This window comes from Podarcis vaucheri (assembly GCF_965113315.1).
Source record: "Podarcis vaucheri genome assembly, chromosome: 4".
In the NCBI taxonomy this organism is placed as follows: Eukaryota; Metazoa; Chordata; class Lepidosauria; order Squamata; family Lacertidae; genus Podarcis; species Podarcis vaucheri.
This window is the reverse complement of record NC_138762.1, coordinates 4,680,509-4,694,838: the sequence shown is the minus strand read 5'-3', so window position 1 is coordinate 4,694,838 and position 14,330 is coordinate 4,680,509. Positions and strand designations below refer to the sequence as shown.

Below are 14,330 nucleotides of genomic sequence, written 5' to 3'. Positions count from 1 at the left end.
TGCTATAAACTTTTTTTTATTTTCTTATAAAGGTATTTCCAGAAAAACAGACAAGAAAATAATCTGGATCATTTATTTATAGTTTTTAATAAAAACCTTTACATAATCTTCATGCGTCACCACTTTGCTGGCATTTCCCCCCCCAAAAAAATACATACACGCACACGCAGACACGCACTGCCTCCAGGGGTCCCACGCAACTGGCCGCAGGGGCAGCACCCACACCAGGCCTCGCCCTGCCCTATGAGATTCAGGCAGACTGTCCACCCCAGGGCCCTGGAGGCTGCCAGCCAGCTCCCCAGCTCCGCATCTGGAATTCCCTTTCGGCAATATGATGAAACCACATGGCAAACACATTCAACATGACCACCTTGAACTGATTGGTTTGAGCCATTACCCCACCCCACCCCACCCCCCACCCCCAGCACAAAACCTAAAATCAGGTTGCGTCCCCCCCAGCACTTCTTGCAAAGGGATTCGGCATGAAGAACAGGCGCAGCTCAGCTTGAAGACTCAAGCCAGTCTCCCAAAGCCAGGCTGTCGGAAGGAGGGGAACCTGCCAGCCCCCTGCAAGGTTCAGAAGCACTCTGGGGTGCCACCCCAAGACAGGAAGCTGACATCACTGAGGGATTTCCCCCCCCCCCCGGAAGGATCAGCCAATGGTGTCATTTCCGGACCAACCCTGGCTGTGCCTCCACCTCCCTCCCTTCTTTGCAGAGGCCAGGCAGCACAACCCAGATCTGACTCAGCCCCATAAGGCACATGGGCAGCAGGGTCGACTCCACTTGTCCAAACCCAGCAGCGCAGGACACACTCGAAGCCCCCACCCCCTCCCAAAAAAAAAACCAAACGAACGCTGACCAGAGCTCAGTTGAAATGGAGATTTGACTGTATACGTACTCACACACACACACTGATTTTTTTGTGCCATCTGTAAGGTGCCTTGCTCTCTGCCCGCCACAGGTCCAGTGACCCCCATAGCTGGCTTCTGCTGCGGCAAAGGCTTTATTAACACTAGAAAGCGGGGGGAGGAGGTGTCGCAACACCAGAGCCCAGTCTCTGAACTTTGCCCCCTGTGGTGGCTGTGCAGCACCCCAGGGTGGGAAGGAGTTGCGCAGGAAGGGGGCTGCCTACACCCCTGGGCCCTGGGGGCCAAAGGACAGGCGAATCGTTCAGAGAGGGCATCTACGTCCAGGCGAGGAGGCAAGCTGCCCTCATTGCGCCACCACCGTCAGTTCCCGCAGGTAGCCCTGGGTGAGGCTACGCAGCTCCTCCAGCACGTAGTCCTCGGGCATGGGGAGGCGGCCGATGTGGGGGGCCAGCAGGCGCAGCGGCACTCTCTGCACGTCCGGGGTGGAGTCCGAGGCGGAGTCCGGAGGGTGCTGCAGGCTCAAAACCACGCGCAGGATGTCCACAATGCGCTTGGCCATTTCTGGGTGCGAGAAAGGGGCAAAACAGCAGAGGTTTGAGCGAATGAACGTATCAAAAAGCTTTGAAAAGTATTTACAGTTGGGTTTGTTCCAGCAATTTCCCAGGGGAATGGACCTCCAGCGAGAGAAGCCCTTGCATTTACCAGACACGAGTGGTCTAGTCTATGGTGTGCTCATGGCTGACCTCAGGTTACAAGTGTAATATAATTTTTTTATTAAATTTTCTGTTTTCCAATTTAAAATACTCATTTGTACATCCTTAAAATATCAATGACTTCCCTTCTTCTCTTTCCATGATTCGTTTTACATATCATAAATCCCTGCATATTTTATAAAAACTATACCATTCAGTATTCCGTTACTGCATCCATCAAAACTTATTTACACTGTTGAATTTATCTTAAGGCTGCCAGCGTTTTCAGCGGTATAGGTTACAAGTGTAATCACTGCTTTGCAAGATCCAACCAAAAGGTCCACTCCTGTCTCTGAAACTGGTCACCTCCCAGCTTAGAAATGGAGCCAGGAATGCAGCTACGATTCCTGCATTGCAGGGGGTTGGGCTAAATCCAACTCTACGATTCTCAACTCTCCAACTGCAGAACCACAGAGAGCTACAGGGGACCAGCCTGTGCTGGATGCTGGAAGGCAGGGCTACCGTATTATTCGCTCTATAGGACGCACTTTTTCCCCTCCAAAAATGAAGGGGAAATGTGTGTGCGTCCTATGGAGCGAATGCAGGCTCCTTGGCTTCGCGGCGACGCGCCTGTCCTGGAAGCTGGAGGAGGAACAGAAGGGTCTCCTTCTGTTCAGCTTCGCTGAAGGAGCGCTGCGCCCTCTCCCTCTCTGCACAGCGCCTCTCCTGTGAAGGAGAGGTGCTGCGCAGAGAGAGAGAGAAGGCACAGCGCCCCTTGAACGACGCGCCTGTCATGCGAAGCAGGAGGAGGAACAGAAGGGTCTTCTTCTGTTCCTTCTCCAGCTTCGCTGAAGGGTGCTGCACCCTCTCCCTCTCTGCGCAGCACCTTTCCTGTGAAGGAGGGGCGCTGCACAGAGAGAGAGAAGGCGCAGTGCCCCTTCAGCGACGTGTCTGTCCTGGCTTCTGCTTTAGCCCTGCGCAGCCTCTTTGGGCAGGGGGAGCCTTCATCCCGCTGCCCTGAAGAGGCTTGGCGGGGTTACCCCAGAAGCCAGAACAGCCACACGGTATCCCAGAAGCCAGATCCCTCTTGCTGTTCTGGCTTCTGGGGTTCAGAATAATTTTTTCTTGTTTTCCGACTCCCAAAACTAGGTGCGCCCTATGGTCTGGTGCGCCCTATGGTGCGAAAAATACGGTATGTAACATCCACCTGCCTAGAGCTTAAGGCTGTTAGACATAGCACTGATCTTGGAGGCAGGAGAGAGGAAGTCCTTGCGCTCATCTTTTTAGCTGGGAAAAAGCACCCCGAGTTGTGGCTGCAGGTGACAAGCAGAGCTTTCCCCAACCTCTCCCTACTTGGGAGGAGGCAGCTCAACAAGTTCTACGCTGACTGCGGCTCCTTGCCAGGCACAGCACACGGTCCAGCCAGCCACTCCTATTACGCATCAGGCAGGCACTGGCTCTTTGAAGATGAGGAAAGCCTTTAACCTCTAAACATACTTGAAGTGGGTTTTGCAGAGGTAATTGCTTTAACTGTTTTTATATCCGCAATCATTTGGTATTTGGAAATGCTTCATGGGAAGGGATTCATAAATGAAATAAAGGAGCAGTAACAGTATACCTGGAACATCTCCACCCCCACCGTTCTGCCCGGACACTGGGGTCCAGCGCCAAGGGCCTTCTGGCGGTTCCCTCGCTGTGTGAAGCAAAGCTACAGGGAACCAGGAAGAGGGCCTTCTCGGTGGTGGCACCCTCCCATCAGATGTCAAAGAGATAAACAACTACCTGACATTCAGAAGACATCTGAAGGCAGCCCTGTTCAGGGAAGTTTTTAATGTGTGACATTTTGATGTATTTTTAATCTTTGTTGGAAGCTGCCCAGAGTGGCTGGGGAAACCCAGCCAGATGGGCAGGATACAAATAAATTAAATTTATTATTATTATTATTATTATTATTATTATTATTATTATTATTAAAATAAAACCCACATTTTGCAACATGCCCTGTGCTCTGCGTTGTTCCACAAGGCAACTGCAAACCACCAACATGGACTTGTGGTGTCACCTAAACCCCACACCACAAAAGCCTCCAGGTGCTGCTTTTTACATGATAGTGGCCATGAAGAATCAGAGCCACATTGCAGAAGAGAAGAGAATTATTATTATTATTAAAAGGGAAGGAAACAGCGTGCCCACAGCCTTACCAGACTGAGCCAGCCTATCCTTGGCATTGCGGCACTGGAGCAGCTCTATCCTGTTGCAAAGGGACGTCACTTTAGTGTGCAGCTCCTCCAGTTCGTACCCAGAGCAATCCAGCTGAAAAGCAAATCCAGGAGAAGGGAGAAGCGTCACTCACTGGGGTGACAACAGCCCCGCTGGGGATCTTCCTCATTATTAAAATGTCTTGTGCCAGGCTTCCAGCGGAATTTCCACAGGGCAGATTTCCCCTCCTAATCTCAAGGCAAGTGTTTGCAATGGTGCATCCGATGGCCACCATTACTATTCAACAGCTCCCGGCCCGGTGAAGCCACCCGAAGCTCTTCTCCCTCCCAGAAATTCCTCAGGTCACTGGAATGGGAAGCTGAGCCTCATGCGCCTGGGGAGTCCTGGCAGTTCCCCCTCACTTCCCCACCCCCAAGCTAGAAGACACAGTGAGCAGGCAGGTCTCAGCCTCTGAATCACCTTTTGCAGCATTTAAGTGTCCATGCGCATGGCGGGGCACTAGAGCCTAAGAAAAAAGAGGGCTATCTCCTTCTCCTCTCCTTGTGGGAAGAGCACAGCAGATGGAAAGACACCCATACATCAACTGCACGGCCATGTTGGTTTCTGTTTGTGCCACTGTGCAGTGCTTGGAGGCACAAGACTCTGTTTTGCATTCCAGAGATCCCAGGCTGTTGGAAGTCTCACAAAAGACAGGAAACAGATGGGATGTTCCTGGTTTCCTGTTCCTTTTGTTTTCCAGTTGCTCTCTGCCTTTCACAGAGAGAGCATGTATTTTTCTTTTCTGTCTGCGTAGTTAGAAATAAAACCTAGCTCAAATTTCTCGTCTCTTCTGCTGCTTTGATACTCTGCTTAATGGAGAATGTGCCTGGAGCCTTATCAAAGGCTCAGGTCTTTAATCATCGTCAGAGGAGATTCCAAAGGCTCGACCGGAGGAGTAGCTCCGTAGCGGAGATTTCGACAGGCCACACCCTCCCTTGGTAAGCCCATCTCCCTGCCAGTAGAAAACCAGCATGTCCAAAGGAACATTTTCCCCTTGGCATGCTAGCTGATTTATTTTTCACCTCCAGGGAATGTCTCAACACAGGAACATTCAAATGCTTTACTCCAGGGGTCAGCAAACTTTTTCAACAGGGGGTTGGTCCACTGTCCCTCAGACCTTGTTGGGAGCTGGACTACAGGTGAAACTTGAAAAATTAGAATATTGTGGGAAAGTTCATTTATTTCAGTAATTCAACTTAAAAGGTCAAACTAATATATGAGATAAGACTCATGACATGCAAAGCGAGATATGCTTCTACTTCTCAGAGGTCCAGTCTTGCTCTATTTGCAATCCTTGTTTTGCTGATTTCATTTAATATTCTAATTTTCTGAGATTGTTAATTTGGGGTTTTCATCAGCTGTACGCCATGATCATCTCAATTATAACAAATCAAGGCTTGACATATCTCACTTTGCATGTCATGAGTCTATCTCATATATTAGTTTCATCTTTTAAGTTGAATTACTGAAATAAATGAACTTTTCCATGATGTTCTAATTTTTCTAACCCAGAGGTGCAGTTTAAATAAAAGGGCTCATTCTACTCATGTGAAAACACACTGATTCCCAGACCGTCCGCGGGCCAGATTTAGAAGGCAATTGGGCCAGATCCGGCCTCCGGGCCTTAGTTTGCCTTCCCATGCATTACTCCCTATATTTTGAACTAGCTTCAACAGGGGGACGCAGTGTAGCTTTCCCTGAATATGCAGGCTCGATCAGCGTGTGACTGGGAGGAGGAAAATTCCCAAGAGTGCTCTCTGTAAGGGAGCAGGCAGGATGCAACAGTCTGGTGTGGTGGTTAGAGTACTGGACTAGAACCTGGGAGGTTGGGGTTCGTATCGCCATGCAGCCATGACGCTCGCGGGGTGACCTTGGGCCAGTCACTGCCTCTCAGCCTCCCCTTCCTTCCAGGGCCGTTGTGAGGATTAAATGAGGGAGAAGCGCGCAAGCCCCTGGGAGTTCCTTGGGAGAATGCAATGACACCATCCTCGTCCCGAGTGTGTCACCTGCTGAATCCTGTCAAGCATCTCAATGATCCGGATGTAGTCTAAGAAAACCAGCCCTGCGGTGTCCCAATCCTGGATGAGGGTGCTGCGCTCTGGAGCAGACAGGTCTTCCAAGAACCCTTTCAGATAGGTGTAGTTTTCGTTAATAATGGCATCTGAAAGAAGAAGACAGCGAGTGATGAACAAATAAGAGAACTTCAACACTACTGTGCCTGGCAAAAAGTTTGGTAAAACAGCAACTCGCCAGAAGGCAGGCATTGATGTTGAAATTGACACGACTTTCAGATGTGGGCAACATCTACGCCAAGAATGGGACACGTGGCATTCTGAAGCTGTGAGCAGGAAGAAGAAACACCACTAGGAGAGGGCACCTTCGCCTCCTGAGGGTGTCTGTTCAATTTGTAAGGAGGGGTGGAATCTAGAGTGTGTCTCCTTGGCTTTGGGCAACTGGGACAAATTAGGGATTCTGCTGGTTTACCACCTGCCTCACTGCCCAGAGATCTCACTGCCTCAGTTGATAGAACTAGTCTCAGAGGCGATGTTGAAGACTCCCAAACTGATTTTCCAGAGCCCTTTAAATTGGCACAGAAACTGCTTTGGTCATCCTGTATGATCACCTGTTGGGAATGAGACAGGGGAAATGGGTCTCTGTTAATTCTCCTCAATCTCTCAACAGCTTTTGATGCCAATGACTATGGCAACCTTCTGGAGCAGCCGTCAGAGTTATGGGTGGGTGGCACTGTTTTGCGGTGCTTCTGCTCCTACTTGGGTGGTTATTTCCAGAGGGTGATGCTTGGGGAGTGCTCTTCAGCCCCATGGAGCCTTCAGTGTGGGTTCCTCAGGGTTCAATTTTATCCCCTATGTTGAATAACATTCTATGGGTTTTGTGAGAGGGGGGGTTATTGAGCTGCCTTTGCTTAATTATGCATTTTGTATTTTCATTTTGTATATTTATGTTGTGAACCACCGAAGAGCAGCGTACAAATTTAATAAATACAGTAGTACCTCGGGTTACAGACGCTTCAGGTTACAGAAGCTAAAGGTTACAGACTCCACTAACCCAGAAACAGTACCTCGGGTTAAGAACTTTGCTTCAGGATGAGAACAGAAATCGCACAGTGGCAGCAGGCCCCATTAGCTAAAGTGGTACCTCAGGTTAAGAACAGTTTCAGGTTAAGAACGGACCTCCAGAACGAATTAAGTTCTTAACCCGAGGTATCACTGTAATAATGATAGATGCCCCCTCCCTTTAGGAAGCAAGGCAAAATCCTACTGAGTGTTTGCAGGTTTTTTGTTTTGGTAAAGTCAGTCCAAAACTCAGTTAGATGCCCTGTTTACCGCCATGCCCCGGGAGAAGGAAGGAAGGAAGCCTTACCTGAAGCCAAGTGCCTGATGACCAGCCTGTGGCACGGATTCCAGTGCCCTGCCCTGAACAGGTAGAGAGCCTCTTTATGCTTGTCCCCTTCCATCCTGGCTCTCACGGCTTTGGCCTCGTGGATCCACTCAGGCGGCACACACAGCCTCTCCATCAGGAAGGCTTCCTTGCTCCACGACTCGGGCGTCTCCTGCAACCTGCAGTGGCGGTTCAGCAGCTCACGCACGGCTCTCTCTCGCACGCTGGTGGGAAGAGAAACGCTCTTTGTATGACCTTGCATAAAGCAGGGGGGTACAGCAATAGCTCTATGCACACAATTCAGCCAGGAAAACGGCCCCAAATGCTGCTCCCTGCCCCCAATTTACTGGGTCTTCAGTGGCAAAGCACATCTTTCGCAAAGAGATCTGAACTTCCACCCAAAGCATCTCCTGTCAAAGGCTGTCCAGCGGCTGAGCTGTCAAAGTCCTTCCTCTGGCCAAGGCCTGGAAGAACCACTGCCTGCCACTCACAGTAGACTCTCCCAAGCTAGATGGAGGGACAGCTTAACTGTAGGCTCATCTGATCATGCCACCCACCCACCCCTTCCGCCCCAGGTTCCTCTCCAAGTCCCAGTTTAAAAGAATATGACTCAAAAGGAAGAAAAGTTAATTTCTCTATTTCACTGAAAGGTTCCGAAATATTTTAATATTTTAATCTTTGTTAAACAGGCTCGTGTTTTACAGAATAGTTCTTAAATACTTTGTAGCACATCAGTGGGTCTTTTGCTAAAAACTTGTGCATGTTCAGAGCCCACAGGGCCAATTTTATTAATAGCAGTGCTGTTAAATGAGAGCAGATCATACTCTACCCCAAAGAGGATGCCACCATTTCAGATAGCATGATGCTACATTGACAGGCTGCACCTCCCTCCTCCTGTGGGAAGAAATCCGATAAAACCCACACACCCCTGCAAGACAAAGGAGGGCTCCACACTTACTTTGCACTGGGGGTGTGAAGAAGCACAAAGACGGCCCATTCCCACAGCCCCTCGCTCTCCAGCTGGGCTGCAAAGCTGGCGTTCAGCACTCCCTGGCATTGCTCTGAGAGGTGGGTGTAATTTAAGGCACGCAGCACTTCCCACAGGTGCCAGCTGAGGCGGTAGTCCAAGGGGTCCGCTGTTATGCTCTTCGGGTCAAGCAGCTGGTGGAGATCGTAACACCTGCAAGGGAACACGAGGAAGGAAGGAAACAGCATAAGCCGGCTGGCCACAGCGGGGCCCACATTCCAGTTCACGGTGCTGTACGCCAAAAGATTTTCCAAGGAAGCAGAAGGGTCTGGAAGTCCAGGCCTAAAGGGCAAACCGGGGCAAACGCTTTGGGGGGAAATGACCTTTCATGAGACTAGCAGGACTGCCCACAGCCACATGCAAGACAGAAGTCATTCCCTGGCACCAATGCATCTTCCTCTCTCCCTCTCCGCCCCAATACTGAATTCTGAATGAGCCATAGAGACATTCCAGTGTTAGGCCCAATATCCACTGGAGAGGAATCATAACTAGAACTCTTAAGCTGGGGATGACAAAGAAGCAATGTAGATAAACTAAATCCCCACCACTGTTAAGCTTCTAGGGTCCTGGACTTCAGTATCCCCCTCCACACAATATATACAGGAGTGGAGGGAAAGGGGTATTGTACATCCCATGGCTGTTTTGACAAGCACACAACTTTCTGTTTATGTCCCCCCCTTCCCCCACCAGGCATACTTTTTAAAAACACTTTAGAACATAAGAACACGAGGAGAGGCCGCTGGACCAGACTGGTGGCCAATCTTATTTCACAGCTATCTCACAGTGGCCAACCAGATGGCTGTAAATTGATTTGGGACTTTTTAAGCAGGATGCTTACCATTCCTCTTCTCCCAGACCTTTGGCTAATTAAACCATCTATGGTCTTTTAAACTATGTGTGGGGTGTGTGTTATTGCTTTCATTTGTTACTATGGTATGTATTTTTATGGTATGTATTTTCATATTGTAAACCACCCTATGATCCTCATATGAAGGGTGGCATAGAAATTTAATAAACAATAATGATATCTGGGGAGCTCCTCCCTGCAGAGTGGGCAGAAACCAGGATCTTCTTGCTAGGTCACCACATTTGCAGCATAACCTGAGTTCACAAGGAGGAAAGAGATTCCGGAGGGACAGCCTTGTGAAGTCTGTTGCAAAGGGTCTTGTGTCACCTTAAAAGACCAAAAGATTTACGAGAGCTGAATATCTGCGGAGCAGAGTCCGCCTTCAGCAGGTGCAGGAAAACAGGAAGAGTTACCTATCACTGTACAGCTTTAGCAGGTGAAAGCACACGTCTCGGAGCGGGTGTTGTTGATCGCCTTCCTCAATCACACAGCCTGAGCCTTCCAGATACGGAGGCAGCGGAGAACAAGCATATTTCTCTCCCTCCGAGGAGTCCTGCAAACACAATACCAGAAGATGAGGGGAAGCAGCTGGAGGAAGAAGGAAAGGCCTCTCTCCTGTGTATGCCTGTTCTGAGGAGGCACTGGAGAGACGTTGGGGTGGGGAGCTGGAAACTGAGCTGGATCCTTGTCTCTCCCGCCTTCCCTTCCCCCAAGGCAAGTTTGACAGGCGGGGAATGGCTGCCAGTTCTACACGTCCCACAGGATCAGAGGCAGGAGGAGAAGAGGGGGGCCTGCTCTCACGTCCTGCTTATGGGCTTCCGGTGGGGGTCTCTGGGTGTCCCTTGTGGGAAAACAGATGCAGACCTTGACGCAGACATTTAGTCTGTTCCAGAACATCTGTGATGTTCCTGCATATGCCAAAGAGCAAAGGGAGCTCAGCAGAAGCACAGCACATCGTCCTGTCCTTCCTTCAGGAGGCAGCAACAGGCCGGAGTGCCTAAGCTCTAGGGATTGGGCTCAAGGTTGGCCCTCTGGCCAAACAGGACTGCGACTTCCGCCTACCTGGAATGCAGCTTCATACATGCTGAGGGCCTTGGAAAGAGGCGCTGTAGAAGGAAGCAGGTACCAGAGGTGGATGGCGAGAGAACGCTTCCAATCCAGATGGGCGCAGATGTTGATGCTCCTCCTCTCTGACAAATGCCACACCTGCAGAAGTGAGGGAAAGGGCCGAGGCAGAGTGTCAGTGTGGGCCAGGCACAGAGCCCAACACAGTTGCTCTGCTGTGCAAGAGGGATGCCCACAGAGGCTCGCTGGCCTGGTGACGGCGTTGTGTGTACATGTGACCCTCTTAACGCAAGTGGCCGAGCAGTGCCCAGGAGGGTTGACAAGCAAGCCCAGGCTCCGCCACTCACCGGCTTGCCAGCTAAAAGGGCAAAGATGTGCAGCCTCTCCTCCTGGATGAAGCAGTCTGCCTGGAGCTGATGCCAGTCTGCCAGCTGCATGGCAAGGAGCTCCCGGACATCCTGGCTCCCTGCCAGCTGCGAGAGGAGGAGAGCCAGCCGGTGGTCCCCTGTAACGCAACAGCAGCGCGTCAGAAGAGACACAAACCCCCATGAGCAGCCTCTCCTGAAATGTGAACTACCTGGACGCAGGGACGGGCAGCAGTGCAGACGTTGGTGCTCTAGCACATATTTTGGAGGGGGAAGGACCACACTGACTTAGGCAGAAAATAACTGCCCATAGGAAAACCAAGTCCAGCTACATGATAGATGGCTTCTTGCTTGGGGATTGATGCATGTGGCCCACCCTCAATATCATCAGCAAGGATCGCTTCATTTAAGCCTGTTGTAAGGCGGGGGGTTTTTTGTTGTTGTTGCTCACCTAGAAATTCAAGAAGCTGATCTAGTTGGGAAGACACACCCAAATCCCCTTCCAATCCTTTTCTAGGGAGCAGCTAAAGCAGAGAAGAATGAGGGGTGAAGAGTTTACAGTGGAACTCTGCATTTCCCTCCTACCAGCCCTGCAGAAACAAACAACATTGGTGGCCGGCAGAACTTCCTTGGGCCAATGCTCTTTGCTGTGCTGAAGGATGCCAAATTTATGTCAAGATGCGGGCAAAGGAGAGCTTTCCTCTTGGCGCTGGCAATTTCCAAGGAACAGACAAGCACCTTTCTGCAAGCCTGGGCCTTCATGCAGGGAAACCCACTACTAAGCCACCTACTTCTCTCCTGAGACTCCTCACTCTGGAGGCAGAAAGGCCTCAAATACCCTGACCACAGGAAGGGACAGCCTGTAATTCAAGATTCTGCCTGCTGCGCCCTCTCCAGGCAACCCGCTAAGAAGCACCACTTCTGCCCACGGGAACCAGCAGATTCCTTGTTAGATCCTGGGTCCAGGTGAAAAGCCGCCGTCTTACCAGAATGTTGCGCCAGCCGGCAAGCTTCGCTGATCTGCTTCCCAGTAAGGTAGCTGAAGACGGCCTGGGCAGGACTGTCGTTCTGGGCGAGCGAAACCTCGTTCTTGATCCGCTCGGCAGCCGTTTGCGACAGCCAGCGGGAGAAGGCTCTCCGGCGCTCCAGAGCAAGGACGTACTCCGTGGGCTCATCCAAGCGGGCCTCCAGCTCCTTCAAGTGGCCCCAGAGCGCCTCACACAGGGTCCACACCAAGCACCAGTCTTTCACTGCAGCTGGTGAGAGGGCAAAGAGAGATCAGCACACGACCCTGCACTCTGCTATCCCATGAGGCAGCCGCAAACAGGGTCCCAGCCACACACATGCAGCGGGGGGGGGGGGCGCTCCTAAGGCCATTCCACCCTTACCCCACACTGTAGCTTAAATTCTGGACTGTGCACTGCCACCTCTGCTCCGTCAATCACCTGCCACTCTCTGCTTGTGGCCAGCTGTGATCTGGACCATGAAGGTGAGGCCAGAAATACCCAGTGCCACCAAGTCACCCTGGGCCTTCCAAATCCAATTCTACGAAGGCACCAAGGGTCCACAAAAGCTCACACCTGATCCTGGCAAGATGCTGCAGTTCTCTCATTTTGGCCCCTTGAAGTTGCATCCACAGCAAGAAAGACCAAGGAGTCTCCTGTTCCTAGGACCCACCCGCTCTCCGTGCATCACAGCTTGGGAGGGGCAATTACAGCTGCTGGAGACAGCAGGAGGCCGGCCTGTTACCAGAACGCCCTGCCTCGCTGTGTCTTCCACGGTGATTCTGCTCTAAAACAGGTGCTGGGGCATGAGCCCATGGTGGGACATGAGACTGGGGCATGGAAAGATGCTAAGCAGTGACTCAATGCCTGCATGCACCAAGGCAGAATTGCCTCTTCACAGCCACAGGACAGAGCAGGCTCTCCTCAAAAAGCTGGTTCAAAAACAACATGACAGGAGCTCAGCCTGACATTTCCAATTCCTCCAACCCAACCCCCCCCCCCATCCAGTTTTGTGCCCACCTTCTTCCCTTTCTTCTGGGTCGGCAGACGTCTCCGTCGCCCACCTGGCATACTCATGGATAGCAGCTACGCCAGGGTTGGGGGTAAGGAAAGGGCACGGCTCATCCATGTGGACAGTGCTCTGCTTCAGCTTGATCTCCAGTGGAACAAGGTACGAGTCTAGGTTCTCGTCAGCTGCCTTTCCTTCCAAGCTCAGTTTCTCCACGTGAACCTTAAAAGGAGACTCCGAGAGCCTGCAGAGGCATCGGGAACACAGATCAAGGGAGATGAGTGGCTCTGTCACGGCAATATTCAATTATTCAAAAATAAACACAGGCTGCCTTTCTAAATAATATGCCCTCAAGGAAGCTTACAAATTAAGCACAGCTTCAAAAGTTTAAGCATGGGTTAAGTAGGTGGTGGGAAGCATTTTCTCAAAGACACCCACATTGTTTCGACATTTGTGGGTTTTATCCATTGGATAAAACAGCACAGAATTTCAGCCAAGCCATTAGCTTAAAAGGAGCACCATAGTAAGAAAATATTCATCATGCACAGGCCCTATGCATTGAAAGAGGACAAGGCGGCAAACTCAGCAGTTTCCAACCGTTATAACCAGAAAGCTTTGCTGCTTCTGGAGGAGCCAAGTGATGCCAAGGTGCTGTGATGAGAGAGTTGCCTCTCTGTATTATTGGAAGATGGCAATTTCTGCCAGGAGAGACCAATATGCCCGGGTCCTGGAAAAGGCTTCTGTTATGCTGCAAGTGAGCTCAGAACAAGGTAGGGAGAGGGAACCTGCTGTGCTAAAGGAAGACTCAACTGCTTTGGGGTTTTCTTACACCCCCCCAAGCAATACATGATTTTTAGGAAATACAGTGGTACCTCGGGTTCCAGACGCTTTGGGCTACAAACTCCGCTAACCAGGAAGTGGTTGCTCCAGGTTAAGAAATTTGCCCCAGGATAAGAATGGAAATCATGCACAAGCGGTGCAGAGGCAGCAGGAAGCCCCATTAGCAAAAGCACGCTTCAGAGTTAAGAACCGTTTCAGGTTAAGAATGGACCTCTGGAATGAATTAAGTTCTTAACCCGAGGTACCACTGTAAACAAAAACCCAGGGAGGGAATGACTGCTCTTGCAGTGCAGCCGAACTCCAGATACCAAGTGCAGCAGGCTGAGAAAAGTGCATGAGTCTCCCCACCCACCCTCTAGGGTGAACAGGTAAGAAGAAATCAGTCCTGCCTCTGTGGCAAAAGCCCACATCAGTACAAACTAGACTAGCCAGCTAGCCACGTAACTCAGCTCACTGCATAACACCTCAGAAGACTGATATTTAAGAACAGGATGACGTCTCACTGTTTAGGAGCCACAGGTGTTGGCAAGAATCCATATTCCATGGACTCGTTGCGGAGATCTTCTGGCTCGCTCAATGTGCTCAGCTGTTCCCCGCTGTGGACAAGGATCCGGTTGGGCCCCCAGCCGACACGGAAGGAGCGTCCCATGAAGAGGGCCATATCCTTCAGCAGCCTTCCTTTCCCGTAGGTGACAGACTTCTCCAGTGGCACCAGCTCAGGATGCCTGCGGACGCCCACTGTTTTCAGCGGCATGTCAGGCTCCAGGCTGGGCATTGTGAATGCGCCGGTCAGCGGAGAACCGACAGACCAAGGCGGGGCAGGAAGAGCGCTGGCCAGCAAGGAAGTCCTTGGGCTGCGTCTGTCTTGGAGGGAAGTAGTTGGGACGCGTAAAGATCCGCCCGAGAGTCTTGACTGCAGCAGCCCACCAACTGAGGAGGAGAAGGAAGGCCT

General features: G+C 51.1%; 1 protein-coding gene across 4 annotated transcripts in view; it reads right to left on the bottom strand.

Annotated features, from left to right (window-relative positions):
- Positions 1-14,330, bottom strand: part of NUP98 (nucleoporin 98 and 96 precursor) — a 44,915-nt gene continuing 30,585 nt past the window's right edge. For 3 of the 4 annotated variants that reach the window (XM_082218963.1, XM_082218966.1, XM_082218964.1), the window contains 11 exons: positions 13,882-14,308; positions 12,550-12,782; positions 11,512-11,781; positions 10,508-10,665; positions 10,158-10,301; positions 9,509-9,648; positions 8,180-8,401; positions 7,204-7,445; positions 5,829-5,983; positions 3,765-3,876; positions 1-1,432 (listed from right to left, as the gene is read on the bottom strand). In XM_082218963.1, the coding sequence (XP_082075089.1) occupies positions 1,215-1,432; positions 3,765-3,876; positions 5,829-5,983; positions 7,204-7,445; positions 8,180-8,401; positions 9,509-9,648; positions 10,158-10,301; positions 10,508-10,665; positions 11,512-11,781; positions 12,550-12,782; positions 13,882-14,308 (2,321 nt within the window). In that variant the 3' untranslated portion in view covers positions 1-1,214. The remainder of the gene's footprint in view (positions 1,433-3,764; positions 3,877-5,828; positions 5,984-7,203; positions 7,446-8,179; positions 8,402-9,508; positions 9,649-10,157; positions 10,302-10,507; positions 10,666-11,511; positions 11,782-12,549; positions 12,783-13,881; positions 14,309-14,330) is intronic. The other variant, XM_082218965.1, reaches the window with a different exon arrangement.